This window comes from Canis lupus, chromosome 20, assembly GCF_011100685.1.
Source record: "Canis lupus familiaris isolate Mischka breed German Shepherd chromosome 20, alternate assembly UU_Cfam_GSD_1.0, whole genome shotgun sequence".
Lineage (NCBI taxonomy): Eukaryota > Metazoa > Chordata > Mammalia > Carnivora > Canidae > Canis > Canis lupus.
Window position 1 is genome coordinate 40,859,287 of NC_049241.1, and position 22,222 is coordinate 40,881,508.

At 55.5% G+C, this 22,222-nt stretch overlaps 1 protein-coding gene across 5 annotated transcripts in view; it reads left to right on the plus strand.

Annotated features, from left to right (window-relative positions):
• The first annotated feature begins 7,831 nt into the window (after window positions 1-7,831).
• CELSR3 (cadherin EGF LAG seven-pass G-type receptor 3) overlaps window positions 7,832-22,222 on the plus strand; it is a 36,524-nt gene continuing 22,133 nt past the window's right edge. For 2 of the 5 annotated variants that reach the window (XM_038566524.1, XM_038566525.1), the window contains exons 1-19: window positions 7,832-11,601; window positions 13,123-13,773; window positions 14,093-14,318; window positions 14,601-14,716; window positions 15,081-15,169; window positions 15,277-15,434; window positions 15,988-16,151; window positions 16,414-16,539; window positions 16,630-16,799; window positions 17,222-17,407; window positions 18,017-18,133; window positions 18,519-18,690; window positions 18,857-18,998; window positions 19,094-19,214; window positions 19,532-19,715; window positions 20,031-20,132; window positions 20,343-20,357; window positions 21,524-21,618; window positions 21,820-22,029. In XM_038566524.1, coding sequence (XP_038422452.1) covers window positions 7,836-11,601; window positions 13,123-13,773; window positions 14,093-14,318; window positions 14,601-14,716; window positions 15,081-15,169; window positions 15,277-15,434; window positions 15,988-16,151; window positions 16,414-16,539; window positions 16,630-16,799; window positions 17,222-17,407; window positions 18,017-18,133; window positions 18,519-18,690; window positions 18,857-18,998; window positions 19,094-19,214; window positions 19,532-19,715; window positions 20,031-20,132; window positions 20,343-20,357; window positions 21,524-21,618; window positions 21,820-22,029 — 6,810 coding nt within the window. In that variant the 5' untranslated portion in view covers window positions 7,832-7,835. The remainder of the gene's footprint in view (window positions 11,602-13,122; window positions 13,774-14,092; window positions 14,319-14,600; window positions 14,717-15,080; window positions 15,170-15,276; window positions 15,435-15,987; window positions 16,152-16,413; window positions 16,540-16,629; window positions 16,800-17,221; window positions 17,408-18,016; window positions 18,134-18,518; window positions 18,691-18,856; window positions 18,999-19,093; window positions 19,215-19,531; window positions 19,716-20,030; window positions 20,133-20,342; window positions 20,358-21,523; window positions 21,619-21,819; window positions 22,030-22,222) is intronic. The other 3 variants (XM_038566526.1, XM_038566527.1, XM_038566534.1) reach the window with 2 other exon arrangements.

Below are 22,222 nucleotides of genomic sequence, written 5' to 3' on the forward strand. Positions count from 1 at the left end.
GGGCAGGAACCCACAGGCAGACACCATCAGAAGTGGTTTTCATCAGTTCCCTTTTTTTCACCCAGGACGATCCTCATCAGACACTTCCACACATCCAGAATTATTGATACAGTGACTTCCAGTCACGACTTTTCCTTTCTTATCGGGATGCTGAAGGCAGAGGGCTGTTCCATTACTTTCCCAACAAGACTGTAATGCAGCAAGAAGCACAAAAGAGGCCAGGGCTAGGGGTAGGGTCCCCTGGACACAGGTCCTCAGGAAGCTGAGGCAGGAACATCTGCCAGGGAACTCACGAAAGCAAAGCACAGGAGGATGATGGGGAACATCCTTCCTTAACTCTTGATTCTCAGGTTAAGCACCCAGGGTCACCTGCTGGACCTGACTAGGGGCTGAAAGAATTCTCCCCAGTAGAACTGTGTGACACACCCTGGTCACTCCCCTTCACCCCAAAGGCGTTCTTTCTTTTCACATCCAGAGTCAATGACATGGACTTCCAGTCATAACTCCTTCCTCACTGGAGTGCTGAAAGCAGAGAACCATGGTTCTCCTCTCAAGATAGTGTGATCCAGTGACAAGCACAGGTTTCTTGAGAAGCTGAGGCAGGAATATTTGACAGCCTCCTTGCCTTGCTCTGTTCCCTGTTGTGATGCCCACACCAACCTTGGGAGGGCAGGGCTGTGCTGTGCCATCTGTCCCAGCACCAGCACCTATGATGAGCAAAGTGTAAGCCCACGGCAGGAGGTATCAGAAGCCCTGGCCAGTTTCTGTGCAATTGGCCAAGGAGCCCTGGCATGTGTTTGTAAGGCATGCAAGAGCTCCAGGTGACAGTTAAAAATTGGCCTCTGGCAGCAAACATGCTCTTTTAGGATCCAGAACTCTACAACCCCCTCAGCGAACACCTTGATGGTGCTCTCAGAACACAAAATTAGAACCATAAGAGGAAATGATTAGCCGCAGAATTCCTCAGTGAGGGAACCGTCTTTGCAAGAACACCCATTTGACTGCTTGGAAGGAGGGTAAATGTGGGGTATGGTGAGGCAGGAGGACAGAGAGAGACACCTAAGCCACCCAAATGGGAGTGTTTTGGGTAGGTGGGGCCAAGAAAAAAAACTCAAAGATTTTGAGGGACAATGAGGAATGGGGGTTTAGACTGACCTCTGGGGTAGAAGGAGTATATAAAGGTGCTGGCACCTTGCTTGTGGGACATGCACAACGGACCACAGGCTACCCATGCATCAGGCAACTCCAGGGTAAGGCCTTGAATGAAGATCACATGCCTGATACAGACTCCCAAAAGTAGGTGAAAACAATATTTTTTCTCTTGTTTTTATGGAAGAATAACATAACCATGAAATGTACAGTATACAGAGAACACAGCAGAGTGACTTATGAATCAGAATGCTGACATAACCACTACCAAAGTCAAGAAATAGAATAGCACCAGTCCCCAAAGCCCACTTGTGTGTGTCCCCAATTCATCACTGACCCATTCATGCTCCCTAGAGGAAATTTCAGATAAGTTTTGCCTGTTCTTGAACTTGGCATAAATGGAACCATAGGTTCAAACTCTTGTGTTTGGCTGCTTCATTTGCCATTAAGTTTCTATGTCCTAGTATGTAGTTGCAGTTTGTTCACCCCCAAAGTTGTATGGGATATACTCTCATTTATTCAGTGCTGATGACCTCTCAATTTCCAGTTCTTGTCTGTTGAGATTAGTGCCATCAGGGACATTGTTACTCAGGTCTTCTTGTTGCACATGTGCATTATGGGGGTGGGGGTATTCTCATGAGTGGAACAGCAGGGTCACAAGCCAGTGCTCCATATAGTTTTGCTAAGTAGCTGTACCAGTGTACACTCCTCCAGTCATGTGAGTTCCAGCTCCTCTCCCAAAACTTGGTATTGTCAGACTGGTTGGTTTGTTTTTAGTCATTCTGGTTCGCCATAGTATGTATGTATGTATGTATGTATTTATTAAGATTTTATTTATTTATTTATGATAGTCACACACAGAGAGAGAGGCAGAGACATAGTCAGAGGGAGAAGCAGGCTCCATGCACTGAGAGCCCGATGTGGGATTCGATCCCGGGTCTCCAGGATCGCGCCCTGGGCCAAAGGCAGGCGCTAAACTGCTGCGCCACCCAGGGATCCCAGTATTTATTTTTTAATTTGCATTTCTCTGATGGCTAAAGAGGTTGAATACCTTTTCACTAGTTTATTGGCTATTTGGGTTGTTTGTGAAGCACCTGTCAAATCTCTTGCCTATTCATCTGGGTTGTCTATCATTTGTTGACTTGTGGTATGTATGTGGCATATGAGTCCTTGGGTTGTCTGTCTTGCAATATCTTCTTCCTTTCTTAATGTTGTCTTTTTTTTTTTTTTTAAGATTGTATTTATTTAGAGACACACACACACAGAGGCACAGACACAGGCAGAGGGAAAAGCAGGCTCCATGCAGGGAACCTAACATGGAACTCAATCCGGGGTCTCCAGGATCACACCTTAGGCCAAAGGCAGTGCTAAACCACTAAGCCACCCAGGCTGCCCCTTAATGTTGTCTTTTGATGAAAAGACATTCTTACGGGTAATGTAATCCTTTTTTTTTTTTTTTCCAGGATTTTTGTGGTTGGTGCATTTTGTATCCTGTTAATAAATCTTTGCTTAAAGTATGAAAATCTTTGATGTTGTCTTCTAAAAGCTATGTTCTCTTTCCTTTCATTATTCAGACATCAAATCTATCTGGAATAGATTATGTGGCTAGTATGAAGTAGGGTTCTCATTTAACTTTTTTAAATAAATATTTTATTTATTTATTCATGAGAGACACAGAGAGAGAGAGAGGCAGAGACACAGGCAGAGGGAGAAGCAGGCTCCATGCAAGGACCCAGATGTGGGACTCGATCCCGGGTCTCCAGGATCACACCGTGGGCTGCAGGCAGCGCTAAATCGCTGCGCCACCGGGGCTGCCCTCATTTAACTTTTTAAAAAATATTTTATTTATTCATTCATGAGAGACAGAGAGGCAGAGACACAGGCAGAGGGAGAAGCAGGCTCCTCACAAGAAGCCCGATGCAGGACTCGATCCCGGAACCCCGGGATCACGCCCTGGGCCAAAGGCAGATGCTCAACTGCTGAGCCACCCAGGCACACCCCCCCCCATAAGGGGATGCCTGGGTGACTCAACAGTTGAGCATCTGTCTTTGGCTCAGGGCGTGATCCCGGGGTTCCGGGATCGAGTCCCACATCGGCCTCCCTGCATGGAGCCTGCTTCTCCCTCTGCCTGTGTCTCTGCCTCTCTCTCTCTCTGCATGCCTCGTGAAAAAATAAATGAAATATTTAAAGAAAAAAATAACTTCTTCTGTATGGGTATCCAACTGAGCCCTCACCGTTTTTTGAAAAGCCCATCTTTTCCTGATGTTGACTCTTAAGAGCCACCCTCATCAAAATTCAAGTCTCCACACATCTTGAGGCCCATCTCTGGATTATGTTTTTCAGCAGTCTATTCCTGCTCTGGCACCATAGCCTTGGTTTCTATAGCTTGGTTATACCCAGTATAGAAAGTTGTCCTCCTACTTTGGTTTTCAAGACTATCTTGGGTATAACCTGGCCCTCATTTTAGAACCTAGCTTATCAGTTTACACACACACACACACACACACACACACACACACACAACTTACTGGGATATTATTGGAGTGACATTAACTCCATATGTCAATGTCAATTTTAGAAGAAATGGCATCTTTACAATATTAAATCTTCCAATCTTTGAATATAGCTTTTCACTCCATTTCTGTCTTTATTGCTTTCAATAATGTTTGTGTGTCTCTGTGTGTAAGAGTTATTGCATATCTTTCACTAGCTTTATTTCTGGCATTTTGTTACTTGACATTCTTGTAGGTGGCATATTTTTAAAATGTTTATTTTCTGTTGCCGATATATAGAAATTACAACTGATTTTTATTTTTATTTATTTTAAAGATTTTATTTTTAAGTAATCTCTACATCCAACATGGGACTCAAACTTACAACCCCAAGGCCAAGAGTTGCACACTCCACCAACTGAGCCATCTAGGCACCCCACAACTGATTTTTATTTATTTTTTATTTTTTTAAATTATTTATTTATGATAGTCACAGAGAGAGAGAGAGAGAGAGAGAGAGAGGCAGAGACATAGGCAGAGGGAGAAGCAGGCTCCATGCACCGGGAGCCCGATGTGGGATTCAATCCCAGGTCTCCAGGATCGCGCCCTGGGCCAAAGGCAGGCGCCAAAGGCAGGCGCCAAAGGCAGGCACCAAAGGCAGACCCAGGGATCCCCCACAACTGATTTTTACATATTGACCTTATGTTCAAGGAGTTTGCTAAACTTACTCTAATATCTAGAGTTTCTTTTAAATTTTTTACATACACAAAATCCTATTGCCTGTGCATAAATTTTATTTTTCCCTTTCCAATCCTCATACTTTTTCATTATTTTTCCTGCCTTAATGGTACTGGCTATGCCCTCTGATAGAATATTGAGACTTGTGGTTATGAATGTAAAATGTTTTTCTCTAGTAATGTTCTGCTGCTCCAAGAGGTGAGGAACACACAAATAATCTATTTTAAGTGGGGTTAGGTTTTAGCCCATGTTTGTCTAAGAAAAGCAGGGCAGATGAGTTGTTATAACACTGGATTCTATAAGGCTAATGGTAAACAAGGAATGAAGAGGTGAGGAATGATGGATTGGAAATCTCAATGAGATCGAAGAACTGTTGGATAATCAGCTGGATGGGATGGCCAGGTCTTCTGGCTTGCTCTTCCAGCAAAGTACCTGACAAGCAGGAAGAAGGAGCAAAACACAGTATAGACAGAATAGGTAGGAAGTGAGAGACCAAGATGTCCTAGAGAGCAGTTTCTTTTTTTCTTTCTTTCTTTTTTTTAAATTTTATTTATTCATGAAAAACACAAAGAGGCAGAGACATAGGCAGAGGGAGAAGCAGGCTCCCTGTAGGAAGCCTGATGCATGACTCCATCCCAAGACCCCAGCATCACAACTTGAGCCAAAGGCATACCCTCAACAACTGAGCCACCCAGGTCAGGTGCCCCTAGAGAGCAGTTTCTGCCAAGCCTTTGCCCTCTGGTCTCCTGGACTGCTCTCCATTTACCCCACAGAAGCCTCAAACCCAGGTTTCTTTCTTTCTTCTTTCTTTCTTTCTTTCTTTCTTTCTTTCTTTCTTTCTTTCTTTCTTTCTTTCTTTCTTTCTTTCTTTCTTTCTTTCTTTCTTTTTCTTTCTTTTTTTTTTAAGATTTATTTTTATTTTATGATAGAGAGAGAGAGAGAGAGAGAGAGAGACAGGCAGAGGGAGAAGCAGGTTCCATGCCAGGAGCCCGACGCGGGACTCGATCCCGGGACTCCAGGACTGCACCCTGGGCCAAAGGCAGGCGCGAAACCGCTGAGACACCCAGGGATCCCAAACCCAGGTTTCTGAGCCCTGGGTAGAACCTAGCTTAGAATTGAAAAGAAAAGACAAAGGATGAACCGTAGGGATCTTGCTTATGTTCCTAGAAGGTAGCGGCCAGCCTGGAGTTGAAGAGAGAAACCATCACCAGTACCTGGTTTCTGTCTTTCCAGGGCTTATTAGAAGCTGCCACTGGGGGTGGGGCAGAGAGGCGGGGAGCCGGCGGCCTCCACTGCACAGCAGCCAAGGACAGCAGTGAGGCAGGAACAGCAGGGAGCGACACGTACGGGCGCCGCAGTCACACGGCGAGTCAGGGGTGTTAAGAAGCCTAGGTCTTGCTCTCCACCGGAGCATCCGCTGAAGCCACTGCTAGCCCTAGTGAAGACAGCAGAGGTTGACTCCCCTCGGCCATGGTTCCTTTATGCCTCTGCATATTTGCTCACTTAGCCTCCAAGACTTAGGATGGCTCCTCCTTCCCTCGCAGCTGCAGACTTCCTCTCGGTTCTGCCCAGGCATTTTCTCAAGCGGGAAGCTGTCCCAGATCGCTAAGTTGGCTGAATCACCTCCTCCAGGACCCTAGCACTCTTCCCGCTAGCGTTCCGCCTGTCGGCCTCCCTCCTTTGTTGGTGTAGAGTTTTGTGCCCTGCACTCGCTAGATTGTGGATCCAGAGGGCGAACGAGCAGCCAAAATCTCGTCCCCGGCCTCGCTCCTCAATCGCCTACAACGACTGGGCCCCCATCCAACCGAGCTCCGCCTTCAGCGGCGCAGCAGATGCTCCCCCCTCAACGCCCAGTGGAACCCAGGCTACACACCCGGCGCAAAGCTCCAGCCTTACGGGGTCCTCAGATTCTGGAGCCCACCAGCCAGTTCTCTGTAGGTAGGTAGGTCGTTCGGGAGGTGGAGCCCACGGGAATCCCACCTCCCGGAAGCAAAGAAGTCAAGGGGGCCAAAGACTGTGCCTTCTGATTGGTTGATGATGATGTCATAGGTACGGTCGGCGTGGACCGGAGGCCTTAGCCGGGAGTTTTCCGTTAGTTCCTAGCAGGAGCCGCGCCCCTTGCAGAGTTCTGGGATCCAACCCTCAACCCCTCCTCGGTCCTGAGACGCCCGCGCCCTTTACACATGACGCTGCTGGTCATTGCCGCTGCTGCCTTTACAGGCGGGACCACAGAGCCTGCGGGAGTCTCTCTCCCGGCCATCCTGGAAGCCACATAACCCTCCCCTCAGACAATGAGTCCGCCGTCGGGGGCGGAGCCTCCTATTGTGCCAATAGTTCTCCCCCAACCCTGTGTCGTCTTCTGTGACGTTCGTTCCGCCGGGACTGTTCATTGGTCAGCTGGGACCGATTTACGCCCAGAATTGCTCAGCGCTGGGAGAACTGTATTGAATCGTGGGAGAAGGGTTGAGCTTCCGTTAGTCCCTTCAAGGGGTTAAGGGACGCGGTAGTGGCGGGCGAGGGGCGGGGATCCGAGGAGGCGGTAGCTGCACCCCTGTGGCAACGTCGGGGTCACGTGGTATCCCAGAGCGCTAGAGGCCCCGCGGCCTGGAGGAAGGTGTAGCGTCCAGTGAAGGGGTCTCCAGGGCGGGAGCCTGCTGGGATCCAGCAAGGCAGGGAAGAGTTTGGTCTTTACTCACGCCTTGGGTGGGTCACCTCCAGTCCCTGCACTGCAGAGACGCAGCAAACTCATGTTTCATGAGTTAAAACTCACGGATTGAACAGTTCAAGCTATTAACTTTGAGTCCGGCGTCCCAGGTCCGCATCCAGTCAACGTCCCTTCCACCCCCAGGATTCCACATGGTCAGGAGAACGCTCTCTGCACATCATGGACACCAAATTTTCAGATCAAAATCCGGGATAGGGTTCAGAAATGGGGACAAGAGACCTACTAGCGGAAGAAAGGATGGGAGATGCAGCTGGGACCGCGCCTAGAAGGAGGAAGGCGGATGAGGGCGGTGGCTCAAAGCAAGGAGGGTGGATCCAGGGGCGGCGAACCTCCTAGCCCTGTTCAGCACCGTGGGCAGCAGTTATGCTTTGCCCTGAACAAAGATGGCGACAACAGCCTCATTAGTCGGAGTTAGCATGCGCGACGGGCTGTACCACCGGATTTGGGGCTTCGGGGCGGAGGTGGAACGAACCATCACTGAGTCCGGGAGCCATGTTGGAGCGACGGGAGGCGGCAGCAGCGTCGGGGATGCTGTGGTGGGGGCGGCAAAAGCCGGGGCTGCACGCCAAAGGGGTTCTGGCCGCGGAGTAGATGGTGCCCAGAGGGCGGAGGCGGCGCGGAGCGACAGGCCGAGAGGCGGGGGGCCGGGGCGGCGGCAGGGGCCCGGGAGGGGGCCCGAGTGGCGGGGCGGGCCCAAGGCCCGGACCGGGGCGAGGGGTGGTGGAGGCCGTATGGGGAGGCGGGGGGTGATGGCGAGGCGGCCGCTGTGGTGGAGTCTCAGGGGGCCGACGACCCCACTACTCCTGCTCCTTCTCCTCGTCTCTTTGTTCCCTCTCAGCCGGGAGGAGCTGGGGGTCGACGGGGGCCAAGGCTGGGACCCAGGGGTAGCTGCCGCTACGGGGCCAGGGGCGCGGATCGGTGGTGGAACCTTAGCTCTTTGTCCCGAGACGCCCGGGGTCCAGGAGGATGGAGAGCCTGGTCTGGGAATGAGGGAGCCTGTCTTCGTGGGGCTCCGAGGGGGAAGGAAAAGCGCCCAGAGTGGTCGAGGGCCCCCTAAGCAGCCGGATGCGGGGCTGGGGGCGAAATATGGGGTCCAGGCATTAGACAGCCGCGGGCGAGAAACAGGACAGGGCACAGGGTCTCTGTTATGCTGGCGCACAGAGGTCTCCTCTTGCGAGCAGGCAGGACCCTTGCGAAGAGACAGTCTGTCTCCAGAGGCTCTGTCCCCAGAGGTCCCGAGCCTGGAGAACAGCCCGCCCTTCCCTTCGGACCTTCTGGTTTGGCCTCGTGGTTACAAGCCGGTGTCCTCCCAGAGGAATGCTGGGAGAGGCACCCCCAAAAAAGTGGGAACCATGCGCTGCTGCGGGGAATTGTGGGCTCCAAGGCGCAGGGGTCAGGGTGAGAGAACTGCGACACCTAGAGCAGAGAGGACAGCCCCCCAGCCGGAGTGTTCCCCCAGGGCTGCGGGATCTGGCCCTGGGCTGGATTCAGCACCGCTCACAGAGAGGACAGCTCCCGCGCCTGGTTCAGCACCTCGCGAGTCTCGGACAGCTCCCGAGCCGACGCCCGAGCGCATGCGCTCGCGTGCTCTCTTCCGCCGCCGCTTCCTCCCGCAGAGCCCTGGGCCGCGCCCCCCGGGGGTCCTGGCTCATCCAAGAGTCTGGAGAATACCCACAGCCAACAGAGTCCGCCCCCGTCGCGCCGCGAATCGCCACCCGCAGTTTCCGCAGTACAACTATCAGGCGCTAGTGCCTGAGAACGAGGCAGCGGGCACCACGGTACTCCGCGTAGTGGCGCAGGACCCGGACGCAGGAGAGGCCGGGCGCCTAGTTTACTCGCTGGCTGCTCTCATGAACAGCCGTTCGCTGGAACTGTTCAGCATTGACCCACTGAGCGGCCTCATCCGCACAGAGGCTGCTCTGGACCGCGAGAGCATGGAGCGGCACTACCTGCGCGTGACCGCGCAGGACCACGGCTCGCCGCGCCTCTCGGCCACCACCATGGTGGCCGTTACAGTGACTGACCGCAACGACCACGCGCCGGTGTTTGAGCAGGCGCAATACCGGGAGACGCTTCGCGAGAACGTGGAGGAGGGCTACCCCATTCTTCAATTGCGTGCCACAGACGGCGACGCGCCCCCCAATGCCAATCTGCGTTACCGCTTCGTGGGGCCGCCAGCTGCGCGCGCCGCTGCCTCTGCCGCCTTCGAGATTGATCCGCGGTCTGGCCTCATAAGCACCAGCGGTCGTGTGGACCGCGAACACATGGAAAGCTACGAGCTGGTGGTGGAGGCCAGCGACCAGGGCCAAGAGCCCGGGCCGCGCTCTGCAACAGTGCGTGTGCACATAACCGTGCTGGATGAGAACGACAACGCGCCCCAATTCAGCGAGAAGCGCTATGTGGCGCAGGTGCGCGAGGATGTGCGCCCCCATACGGTGGTACTACGCGTCACAGCCACAGACCGGGACAAGGATGCCAACGGACTGGTGCACTACAACATAATCAGCGGTAACAGTCGTGGCCATTTTGCAATTGACAGCCTCACGGGCGAGATTCAGGTGGTGGCACCTCTGGACTTTGAGGCAGAGCGAGAGTATGCCTTGCGCATCCGGGCACAGGATGCAGGCCGGCCGCCACTGTCCAACAACACAGGCCTAGCCAGCATCCAGGTGGTGGACATCAATGACCATACTCCTATCTTTGTCAGCACACCCTTCCAAGTCTCTGTACTGGAAAACGCACCCCTGGGCCATTCAGTCATCCACATTCAGGCAGTGGATGCAGACCATGGGGAGAATGCCAGATTGGAGTACTCCCTAACTGGCATGGCACCTGATATGCCCTTCGTGATAAACAGTGCCACTGGCTGGGTCTCTGTGAGTGGCCCCCTGGACCGTGAGTCTGTGGAGCATTATTTCTTTGGCGTGGAGGCCCGAGACCACGGCACACCCCCACTTTCAGCCTCAGCCAGTGTCACAGTGACTGTGCTAGATGTTAATGACAATCGGCCTGAGTTTACGATGAAGGAGTACCACCTGCGGCTGAATGAGGATGCCGCTGTGGGCACCACTGTGGTCAGTGTGACCGCTGTAGATCGTGATGCCAACAGTGCCATCAGCTACCAGATCACAGGTGGCAACACCAGGAATCGCTTTGCTATCAGCACCCAGGGAGGCGTAGGTCTGGTGACATTGGCTCTGCCACTGGACTACAAGCAGGAACGCTACTTCAAGCTGGTGCTAACTGCTTCTGACCGTGCCCTTCATGATCATTGCTATGTGCACATCAACATCACAGATGCCAACACTCACCGGCCTGTCTTTCAAAGTGCCCACTACTCGGTGAGTGTGAATGAAGATCGACCGGTGGGTAGCACTGTGGTGGTCATCAGTGCCTCTGATGATGATGTGGGTGAGAACGCTCGTATCACCTATCTCCTAGAGGACAACCTGCCCCAGTTCCGAATTGATGCAGACTCAGGGGCCATTACACTACAGGCTCCACTGGACTATGAGGACCAAGTGACCTACACACTGGCTATTACTGCTCGGGACAATGGCATCCCACAGAAGGCAGACACTACTTATGTGGAGGTGATGGTCAATGATGTGAACGATAATGCTCCACAGTTTGTGGCTTCCCACTACACGGGATTGGTATCTGAGGATGCCCCACCTTTCACCAGTGTTCTACAGATCTCAGCCACTGACCGGGATGCTCATGCCAATGGCCGGGTCCAGTACACTTTCCAGAATGGGGAAGATGGCGATGGAGATTTTACCATTGAGCCCACCTCTGGTATTGTTCGCACAGTGAGGCGGCTGGATCGGGAGGCAGTGCCAGTATATGAACTTACTGCCTATGCAGTGGACCGAGGTGTGCCCCCACTGCGGACTCCAGTCAGCATCCAGGTGACGGTGCAGGATGTAAATGACAATGCACCTGTCTTCCCAGCTGAGGAGTTTGAGGTGCGAGTGAAGGAGAACAGCATTGTGGGCTCAGTGGTGGCTCAGATTACTGCAGTAGACCCTGATGAAGGCCCCAATGCCCATATAATGTACCAGATTGTGGAGGGGAACATCCCTGAGCTGTTCCAAATGGACATCTTCTCTGGAGAGTTGACTGCACTCATTGACCTGGACTATGAGGCTCGTCAGGAATATGTGATTGTAGTGCAGGCCACGTCGGCGCCTCTGGTCAGTCGGGCCACTGTGCATGTCCGCCTGGTTGACCAGAATGACAACAGCCCTGTGCTCAACAACTTCCAGATCCTCTTCAACAACTATGTATCCAACCGCTCAGACACCTTTCCCTCAGGCGTTATTGGACGCATCCCAGCTTACGACCCTGATGTCTCCGACCACCTTTTCTACTCTTTTGAACGGGGAAATGAACTGCAGCTGCTGGTGGTCAACCAGACCAGTGGGGAGCTTCGACTGAGCCGCAAGCTAGATAACAACCGTCCACTGGTGGCTTCCATGTTGGTGACTGTCACAGGTAAGGGCAGTGGAGGGGGGGCAGGCAAGTGACCCAGTAACCTCAACCTGTCAGGGCCTCAGGGGCTCCACAGGGTACCTCAAACCAAAGAAGGATTTCCAAGCCTTCCCAAGAATCCTTTAAGTGCTGGGTTCCTGCACCCCACAGGATCCACCGAAGACTTCACAGGTTAGTAGGTTTACATAGTCTCTGCTTAGGGTCTTGGGTAGACTCCACAGAACCCCAAAGATTCTAGGATATCTATCAGACCCCATAAAGATGGTATGAACTGTCTATTACACTAGAGATAGTGCCCCTACCCACAAAAGGCTGCAGGTCCTGGGTTAATGCTCTGGAGGTTACAGGAAAAGCCAGCATGGACCATTCAGTCCACACCACACCCCTGTTCAGATGAAGCGTTACTTTGGTTCCAGTCTGACCTTCACTCTGTACAGGGGAGGTTGGTCAATGGTTTAGCGGTTAAGAACAGCAGCTTACTCTGGCAGCTTCAGACAAAGAGTGGGCTCACATTTGCCTGGCTACTATCTAAGGGGCTGATTGAGGCCCTGCCCTTCCAAGAAATGTCCAGAGGCCTACCTGCCTCTTTCCTGCCTCTACAGCCCCAGACTTTCACAAACATTCCCTCATAGGAGGGTGCAGGTGGGAGAGGCTCTTGCAATCCTGCCTACTTCTCCAGAGGTTGGGAGATAGGCTTCATCTGGTTTTCATTCCAGAGTTCTGGAGCATGGACTCCTGGCACTGCCAAAGAAGGCACAACCTTCATTTATTCCTCAGTTCACTCAACAACCAATCCTTATTGACATTCAATGTGTACTAGGGTCTGGGGACAAGGTATATAAACATTTCATCCTCATTTTGAGATGTGGCCACTGAGATCATGGACACAGGTCTGGGGTGATGGGCTGCTTTCTGACCCAAGAATGCTGAGGAGGGGGTGGGTGGCCAGGGTCCAAGACCTTTCTGGAGAGAGGGAGCACGCTGAGCCAGGGTTCTGTGGGATGAGGTTGAGTGGTCACAGGGCCAGCCCTTTTAGTGCCATGGGAAAGCAGTTTGCTGACCAGAGATAGGGGATGGGTGATCCTTGATCTAGAATGTTATTTGTTTCTTTGAGGGGATGTTTTGCTGGTTATGCAATGCTGGGGGGAAGGGTGGGTGGTCAGTGACCCTGGCTCCTTCCTAAGTTGTGAGGGTGTCCTGCTGACCACGATAATCTGGGGGGAGGTGGGTTGCTGCCCACTTAGGGACCATCTTGTGTGCTGGATAAATGACTGACTGACCCATGAGCTGGCTCAGATCTCTGCTGGTGTTGGAGGGAGGGGAGAGGAAGCAGCAACTTTTTACTTTGATGCTGGGGGAGCTGGTGGTCACAAGCCCCAGACCTCCTATGTCCTGGCAGCCTGTTGACTCAGAGGTACTGGGAGGTACAGGGAGTCTGAGCATTCATTGAACCCCAGCCCTCTGAGTCCTGGGACGGGCAGCCTCTGACCCCAGACTGACCTCTGCCCCTACCCTCACCCACAGATGGGCTGCACAGCGTGACTGCGCAGTGTGTGCTGCGTGTGGTCATCATCACGGAGGAGCTGCTGGCCAACAGCCTGACGGTGCGCCTCGAAAACATGTGGCAGGAGCGCTTCCTGTCACCGCTGCTGGGCCACTTTCTGGAAGGCGTGGCGGCGGTGCTGGCCACACCCGCCGAGGACGTCTTCATCTTCAATATCCAGAACGACACGGACGTGGGGGGCACCGTGCTCAATGTGAGCTTCTCGGCGCTGGCGCCGCGTGGGGCGGGGGCGGGCGCTGCGGGTCCCTGGTTCAGCTCCGAGGAGCTGCAAGAGCAATTATACGTGCGCCGCGCGGCCCTTGCCGCCCGCTCGCTCCTGGACGTGCTGCCCTTCGACGACAACGTGTGCCTGCGCGAGCCCTGTGAGAACTACATGAAGTGCGTGTCCGTGCTGCGCTTCGACTCGTCCGCGCCCTTCCTGGCCTCGGCCTCCACACTCTTCCGACCCATCCAGCCCATCGCAGGCCTGCGCTGCCGCTGCCCTCCTGGCTTCACCGGAGACTTCTGCGAGACCGAGCTGGACCTCTGCTACTCCAACCCCTGCCGGAATGGCGGCGCCTGCGCGCGGCGCGAGGGTGGCTACACCTGCGTGTGCCGCCCACGCTTCACAGGTGGGCAGAGCGTGGGGGCGGGAGCGAGGGGGCGGCGTCAGCCTGGAGCCCACCGGGTCGAGCCCACCCGCGGCGAGGCGGGAGGCCCTGGGGAAAGGCGAGGTCTGGGCGGGACTGAGGCGGCTAAGGGGGCGTGGCCGCGGAGGGGGCGGGCCCGGGGCGCGGTCGGAGCTGCTGGGAGCGCGCGGGGGCCAGGCTGACGCGAGGGGTGCCCTCGGGGAGCTCGCCCTTTCAGAGCGCTGGGAGCCCTCGGAGGCGCGGGGCCCCCTGGAGACCCGGCGGGCGGGGCGGTGACCGCGGACCCGGGTTTGGCCCGCAGGAGAAGACTGCGAGCTGGACACGGAAGCCGGACGCTGCGTCCCGGGCATCTGCCGCAACGGGGGCACCTGTGCCGACGGGCCTGACGGCGGCTTCCGCTGCCAGTGCCCGGCGGGTGGCGCCTTCGAGGGCCCGCGCTGCGAGGTGGCGGCGCGCTCCTTCCCTCCCAGTTCGTTCGTCATGTTCCGTGGCCTGCGGCAGCGCTTCCACCTCACGCTGTCCCTCTCGTAGGTGCCCGCCCCGTATCCCTGCGCGCCTCCACGCCGTCCCTACTCCCTGCAGACCCTGACTCAGATTCCCAGCTGCCCCACCCTGAGGTCCCATAGGACACCGCCGCTCCCTGGATGCCCCGCCCCTGACGTCACTGCGCTGTCCCTGACGTCACCGCACCCTTTCTCGTCACTGCTTGCCCCATCCTAGCCTGGGCGGGCTCCCCGCGCAACTCTTTGTCTCCGGGATGGTGAATGTGCGGTGTCCGGCTCAAGACACTCCCTGTCCATCCCACTCAGGTTCGCAACAGTGCAGCCAAGTGGGCTACTCTTTTACAACGGGCGGCTGAACGAGAAGCACGACTTCCTGGCCCTGGAGCTCGTGGCCGGGCAAGTGCGGCTTACATATTCCACGGGTGGGTGCTCCTGTGGATGTGCGTGGGGGCCGATGTACGTGTGTGGGTGAGATGGCTGGGGGGTATAAGCCTCAAGTCCCCTCAGGCTTGCCTCACTGCACCCCCTAAACACTTACCTCCATGCCAAACAGACATCAGTGAGGGTCTGACCCTCCTAGCCGTTCCCTGGGTCAGAATGGCTCTCCAAGAAGTGTGTGCTTCTCCTATCTGTCCAAAGGCACTGTGGTCCAGCCAGTGTGGTAACCAGTAGATGGGACCGATCTGATCTACATCTTGGGAATAGCTGTATTTATATGACTGGGGGTGGGGAGGGAGAGGCAAGTAGGCAGCTCCAGACAACCTTCCACATGTGTCCTCCCCACAGGTGAGTCCAACACAGTGGTCAGCCCTACAGTTCCAGGGGGCCTGAGTGACGGACAGTGGCATACAGTGCATCTGAGATACTACAACAAGGTGGGCACCACTCTTGGCATGGGAGTTTGAGGGGAGCTGGGCTGCCAGGTTCTGCCCCTCAGGGGTCACCCTGGGGGTCCTGTTGAGTGGTGTGCCTGGGTCTCTAGCCCCGGACAGATGCCCTGGGGGGTGCTCAGGGCCCCTCCAAGGACAAAGTGGCTGTGCTGAGCGTGGATGACTGCGATGTGGCTGTGGCTCTGCAGTTTGGTGCTGAGATCGGCAACTACTCATGTGCAGCTGCTGGCATGCAAACAAGCTCCAAGAAGTGAGACCCCAGCCCCTGATCCCCATGGCCTCTGCTTGCCAAAGCCCACCCTAACCCTTCACATATCCCACTTCCCACTCCAGCCTGCCAAACTCCCCATCCTTCCCCAGATCACAATTTCCCTCTCCCCATTAGGATGCTGAAAACTCACCTCACTCTAACTTCATCCCTGTATTCTACTCCAGACTCCCTACTCCCACACATGATCCTCAGGCACCCAGTCCCCAGTCTCCACTCTCCCTGCTTCTTCTTAATGCCCCACATCCCCACGTGGTCCCCAAGACTCTTCACCGACCACCCAAGTGCCTCACTCTTTCATCCTAGTCCTCAACCTCTCCATCTTTCCCCAGACCATCTGTCCATCATGAGCCCTGCTTTGCACCCTACAACTGAAGTTAGGCCCCGGCTTCTTCCCTAGCCTGGCCTTACCCTCCCCACTAAATCACCTTTACACTCTAAGTCCTACCCTTGCAGACACATACTTCCTGTGACTCTCAGGAGCAACCCTACCCTGGCCCCCGTCCCAACAATGATGTGGACCCCTGATCCCCAGGTCCCTGGACCTGACGGGCCCTCTGCTCCTGGGGGGTGTCCCCAATCTCCCCGAGAACTTCCCCGTGTCACACAAGGAGTTCATTGGCTGCATGCGGGACCTGTACATTGATGGCCGCCGAGTGGACATGGCAGCCTTTGTCGCAAACAACGGCACCATGGCAGGTAGGCTACATCCTCGTATTAGAGAGGGGGGTGGAGGGCTACATGGAGCGATTGCACATCTGACCTCATCCTCATTTCCTTTGTGGGCAAGCATTTGTGCCATAGCCTAGCCTTTAGGGCCTGCCTCCTTCCAGCTCCACCCTGAGAGAACAGGGGGCCAAAATTGTGGCCACTTGTGGCCCCCTTGGGCCCGTGTCCTGTCTAGCCCTCATGCCCCCTGCCCCTCATGTTCTCATATCCTCCGTGTGCCTTCCTCTCCCAGGCTGCCAGGCCAAGCTGCACTTTTGTGACTCGGGCCCCTGTAAGAACAGCGGCTTCTGCTCAGAACGCTGGGGCGGCTTCAGCTGCGACTGCCCTGTGGGCTTCGGTGGCAAAGACTGTAGGCTCAGTGAGTGGGCAGCACGGGGCAAGAGGGGCCTGCAGGGTAAGGTCTGTTGCTGAGGTGGGGCCTGTGATCCTGCTCCTTTTGTCCCCTCAGCCATGGCCCATCCCCATCATTTCCGTGGCAATGGCACACTGACCTGGGACTTTGGAAATGACATGGCTGTGTCTGTGCCGTGGTACCTGGGGCTGGCATTTCGGACACGGGCGACGCAGGGGGTCCTGATGCAAGTGCAGGCTGGGCCACACAGCACGCTCCTCTGTCAGGTGTGTCTGTCCTCCTGGCCCCTCCCTCAACCCTCAACTCTCAACTTAAGATGCCACCAGCAACACTCCTTTGGGTTTGAGCCTGTCATGCAGCGTACTCCTACCAGGTGTCCTGACCATATTTGACCCTGCTTTGGATCCTGTCCCTTCGCCTTCTTTCCTACCATCATATCCTCTGCAAGTGCAGAGCCCCAGCATATCTGTTTTGTGCTAGCTGCACCGATCCACAGTCCCTGATCCTGACCTCTGCCCCCTAACTTCACTCTCAGCAACATGACATCCCAGGGCACAAGCCCCTGTGTGCCCAATATACCTTGGCCCTGTAATTCTGATGTCTGAACCCCCTGACCTCCCCTCTTAACACTCCCAGCCCCAGTCCAACTTGAGGCCCTGACTCCAGGGCTATTCTTCTCTGTCTGCAGCTGGATCGGGGGTTGCTGTCCGTGATGGTGACCAGGGGCTCGGGCCGTGCTGCCCACCTCCTCCTGGACCAGGTGACTGTCAGCGATGGCCGGTGGCACGATCTGCGGCTGGAATTGCAGGAGGAGCCAGGTGGCCGGCGGGGCCACCATGTCCTCATGGTCTCGTTGGACTTTAGCCTCTTCCAGGTCTGATCTCTGACTCTGTGGTAGTCCATTCTTAGTCTTCCAACCAGACCCACCTCACTTGACCCCCCCCCCCACCAGTCCACTTCCTCTCAATTCCCTCCAATGCACACCACTCTCCTTGCAGTCCCCTCCTCGTACCCTTGCTCTGAGCCCACCATGCCAGCCAGGCTGCTCTGTTGCCAGGCCTGCTCATGTCAGAGAGGTTATCCAGATTCCTGGCCTGGTCTTGGGGTACCTCTGCAGCCAGTATATTCCCTAACTCTTGGAAATCCCTTCTGAAAAAAAAAAAAAAAAAAAAAGGAAATCCCTTCTGATCCCTGCCCTGACTTCCCTAGCTCAAAGCCATGAAATCTCAGGATCTCTTCTGGGTCCAGGAGAGAGAGGCCTGTCTGGACCCAGTTCTTGGCCGAAATCTTGCTATTACCCACCCGCCATGCTCTAGCAGGTCCTCCATACTTGGGGGTAGCTCATTCCCAGACTGTTCTCCTGATCCAGAGGGCTAGAGGATTGTCGGGCAGGGCTAGGACAAGGTCAAGACTGACTCTGGGGTAGGACAAGGGTCCATCAGGCACCCCCACACCCCCAGTTCTGACTGTCCCCCTCCCCCAGGACACCATGGCAGTGGGGAGTGAACTGCAGGGCCTGAAGGTAAAGCGACTCCATGTGGGAGGCCTGCCCCCCAGCAGTGAAGAGGAGGTTCCTCAGGGTCTGGTTGGCTGTATCCAGGTGGGGGTCAGCATGGGAACGTGATATGGGCTATTAGGGTGAGTGGTCAGAGGTTAGGAGCGCCTTGGGACCTGAATGCTGCATTCACGTAGGGGTTGGCATGGGGAGGGGATGTGACCCAGAACCATCAGAGACAGGTCAAGCCTTTCCATGCCCTTGGAGCTGAGGGTCTAGCTTAGATTATCAAGGAGCACTAGAGATCTGTGTCAGGGACAGCATGATTAGGGGTTCCATGGGGTGCTGAATTGGGGATATTGGGGTCAGTCTGGGTTTTTAGGGGGTCTGAGGGAGCTTGCATGTGAGGGATCATCAGATCAGGTGCCTGGCTCTGTAGGGTCCGAGGTGCTTTGACATGGGTCTTACACCTTGCTGGCTGTGTCCACAGGGGGTATGGCTCGGCTCCACACCTTCGGGATCTCCAACCCTGCTTCCACCTAGCCACCGAGTGAACGTGGAACCTGGCTGTGTTGTGCCCAATGCCTGTGCATCTGGACCCTGTCCACCCCACGCTGACTGCCGAGACCTCTGGCAGACCTTTTCTTGCACCTGCTGGCCAGGTGTGACTTGGGGATAGGGCAGAGTGATCTGGATAGGAACCAGGGGCTCATGGTGAAGACTAGGGGATCTGGAGAGCCTGGAGGAGACAGGCACTGGAAGAGTGGGGTGCCTGCTTCCTCCCGTGCTCCGTGGCTGGTGTCCTGAGCTTGCCGACCCAACCTGCAGGTTACTATGGCCCAGGGTGTGTGGACGCCTGCCTCTTGAATCCCTGTCAGAACCAGGGGTCATGCCGCCACCTTCCAGGAGCCCCCCATGGCTATACCTGCGATTGTGTGGGTGGCTATTTTGGGCACCACTGTGAGCACAGGTGAGGGGCTGGAGACTGAGATGATGGAAAGACCTGGTGGGGGCGGGGAGGGTCACTGGGACATGGAGGCATCTCACCTGGCTGTCTCCCTCCAGGATGGACCAGCAGTGTCCACGGGGCTGGTGGGGAAGCCCGACCTGTGGCCCCTGCAACTGTGATGTTCACAAGGGCTTTGACCCCAACTGTAATAAGACAAACGGGCAGTGTCACTGCAAGGTATGCCTGGCCCCTGACCCCTGACCTTTTAACTTTTCTCTAGCCATGATTTGTGATTCTTATCCAGCTTGCTGATCTCTGCCACCTGACTCAGGCCCTAACCTCTTACCCTGTCCTGTCACCTAACTGCCACCTCTTGTTCTTGACATCTGATCCCTCCCTTACGTTTCATTTGAAGTCCAGCCTTCCTTCTGGCCTGTGAGTACTGCTTTCTTGACCCTTTGCCCTTGATTCCACTCATTCCCCAAGCCCTGACTTGAGACCCCTACCTTAAGCCCTAGTCTCTGACCTCAGGTCCCTGATCCATTCTCAAATAGGAGTTCCACTACCGACCACAGGGCAGCGACTCATGCCTCCCGTGTGACTGCTACCCTGTGGGCTCTACCTCGCGTTCATGTGCACCCCACAGTGGGCAGTGCCCCTGTCGCCCAGGAGCCCTTGGCCGCCAGTGCAATAGCTGTGACAGTCCTTTTGCAGAGGTGACAGCCAGTGGTTGCAGAGGTGAGCAGGCTCCTTGCATTTCCACATATAAAGGGCTGGCTCTGGCACACTGCTGCCGAGTCTCCTGGTGGGCTTGGCTCCTTAGATAGGGGCTCTGGGAGGTTTTTCCTGAAGGAGACCACTGACCCCCTAGGGCTCCCACATTTGCCCCACGTACTTTGATGACTTGTCACAGAATCTGATAAGCCAGCTCCTATAAGGTCAGCAGGGGAGTGGTGGGTGGTGGGTCTGATGTGGGTGGCAGAGGGGCAGTGGGTGTGGCTGTCATTTCCCCCTGGCCCCTGGCCATCTGTTCAGTGCCTCCTCTCTCTCCAGTGCTCTATGATGCGTGTCCCAAGTCCCTGAGATCTGGTGTGTGGTGGCCCCAGACCAAGTTTGGCATGTTGGCCTCAGTGCCCTGTCCTCGGGGGGCTCTGGGTGAGTACCTGGGTGGGGGGCAGGAGCAACACTGAGGAGGGGAGGAGGCCTGTCATCTGACTGGAGATACTTCTTTTCCTGAGTTGGGCGGCTCTACTCCTGCAAAGAAGTGGGAGTGGGGTAGGGGGTCCATGTGTACCTCCTAGGGACTCTGGGTCCTTCCTCACCCCCTCATTGAGCCTCCATCTGTTTCTCTTGGCTTCTGGGCAGGATTGCGGGGTGCAGGTAAGGGGTACGTGTTTGCTCAGGTGTGCTGCCCCCCCCCCCACTGCCAGAGCTTTCGCAGACCCCTCTTGCTGCCTGAAATCCCTGCAGACCCATCCCTGCTACCTGAGGTCTCTAAAAGCTACTCTCAGCTGCTTGAAGTCCCTGGAGGCCCCTTCCCTTTCTCTGAGGATGCTGGGGGCCCTTTTCTGATGCCTGAGGACCCTGCAGACCCCTCCCACTTCCTGAGATCCTTGCAGGCTGCTCCTCAGTTCTCAAGGTCTTCAGGCCTTTTCCTACTGTCTAAGGTCATGAAAGATCCCTCCCCTCTGATTGAGGACCCTATAGACTCCTCCCCGCTGCCTGAGGGCCCCTCCTTGCTGCCTGAGGTCCCCGCGGTGGCTGGACAGAGATCATCTGTGTATGCATGCTCATGTGTGTGTCTTTCTGTGCCTGCGCACGTGTCTGTGAGTTTGTTTTTCAGGGGTGGGGGCTCTGTGTTCAAGTGAGGGTCCCCTCTTGCTGGTGGCTATAAACTGTCTTAAGGCCCAGGTCAATTCTGATGCAACCCCCCATCCCAGTCCCACAGACAAGGGAGAGATCGCAGCAGAGTCCACCACTGGGGCAGTTAAAAGTCGTGTGAGAACTTTGACCCCCACCCTCACTTTAGTCACACAATGACTGAAAAACCTGTTCTGTGTCAGCATGTCTGTGTGTGTGTCCACGAAAGAGTGTGTGTGTCTATCCTGATCACATGTCTATGTATGTGCCAATGTGAGTGCTGGTGTGTGTGTGCTTGCCCTGGGTCACATGTCTGTAAACCTGTGCTGGCCTGTGTGTGTGTGTGTGTGTGTGTGTGTGTGCAAGAGAGAATGGGAGAGGGAGAGGGAGAGAGGGAGGGAGGGAGGGAGAGAGAGAGAGAGAGAGGGCGCCCTTGTGCTCTGCTTTATTTAATCAGTGGTTCAGGGCCCACATCTTCAAGTATTAACTGATAGGCAGCTGGGACCTGCCTGGGCTGGGCTTAGGGCTGGGGGCTGGGGCTGCTCTGTGCCTAGGTCCAGCCACAGATGCCTACTACTCTGACCTCTGTCTTAGAGCTCCCCCAGGGTGGGAGAGGGTGCTGTGTTCACCTCCTCAGTGAAGGTGGCCAGGCCCCAGGCCTGACCCTGAGGGTCATCTGCCCTCAGGTGCTGCTGTGCGGCTGTGTGATGAGGACCGGGGTTGGCTAGAGCCTGACCTCTTCAACTGTACCTCCCCTGCCTTTCGAGAACTCAACCTGCTGGTGAGACTGCCCAGACCTGGCCCTGCACTCAAGACCTTGGCCTCCCCAGGCCTGTGCTGGGCTCTAGACATCCTGCCCCAGCCTTTGACCTCCTGGGCTTCTCCTGGTTGCCCTTTAATCTGGCCAAACCCTTCTTCCTGTGAAGCTTTTGAGAAAGGCCTAAGGGACCAGAGAGCAACATCCCCATCTTTATCCTGGCAGCTGGATGGCCTGGAGCTCAATAAGACAGCACTGGATACTGTGGAGGCCAAGAAGCTGGCTCAGAGGCTGCGGGAGGTGACTGGCCACACTGAGCACTACTTTAGCCAAGATGTCCGAGTCACTGCCCGACTGCTGGCCCACCTGCTGGCCTTTGAGAGCCACCAGCAGGGCTTTGGGCTGACAGCCACACAGGACGCCCACTTTAATGAGGTGAGGCTGCACCCTGTGCCCACATCCCTGGGACCCCTGCTCAGGCCCCTCCTGACCCTGGGGAATTGAAGGTCCTGGGCTCTCCCTCTTCCCTTGTCCTCTCCAAACCCACCCCGTTGTCTGCTGGGGCCAGTCTGAGTGCTCAGCCAGATCCCTTGGACCTGCCCTGTCCCCCACATGTCCTCACCTGGCT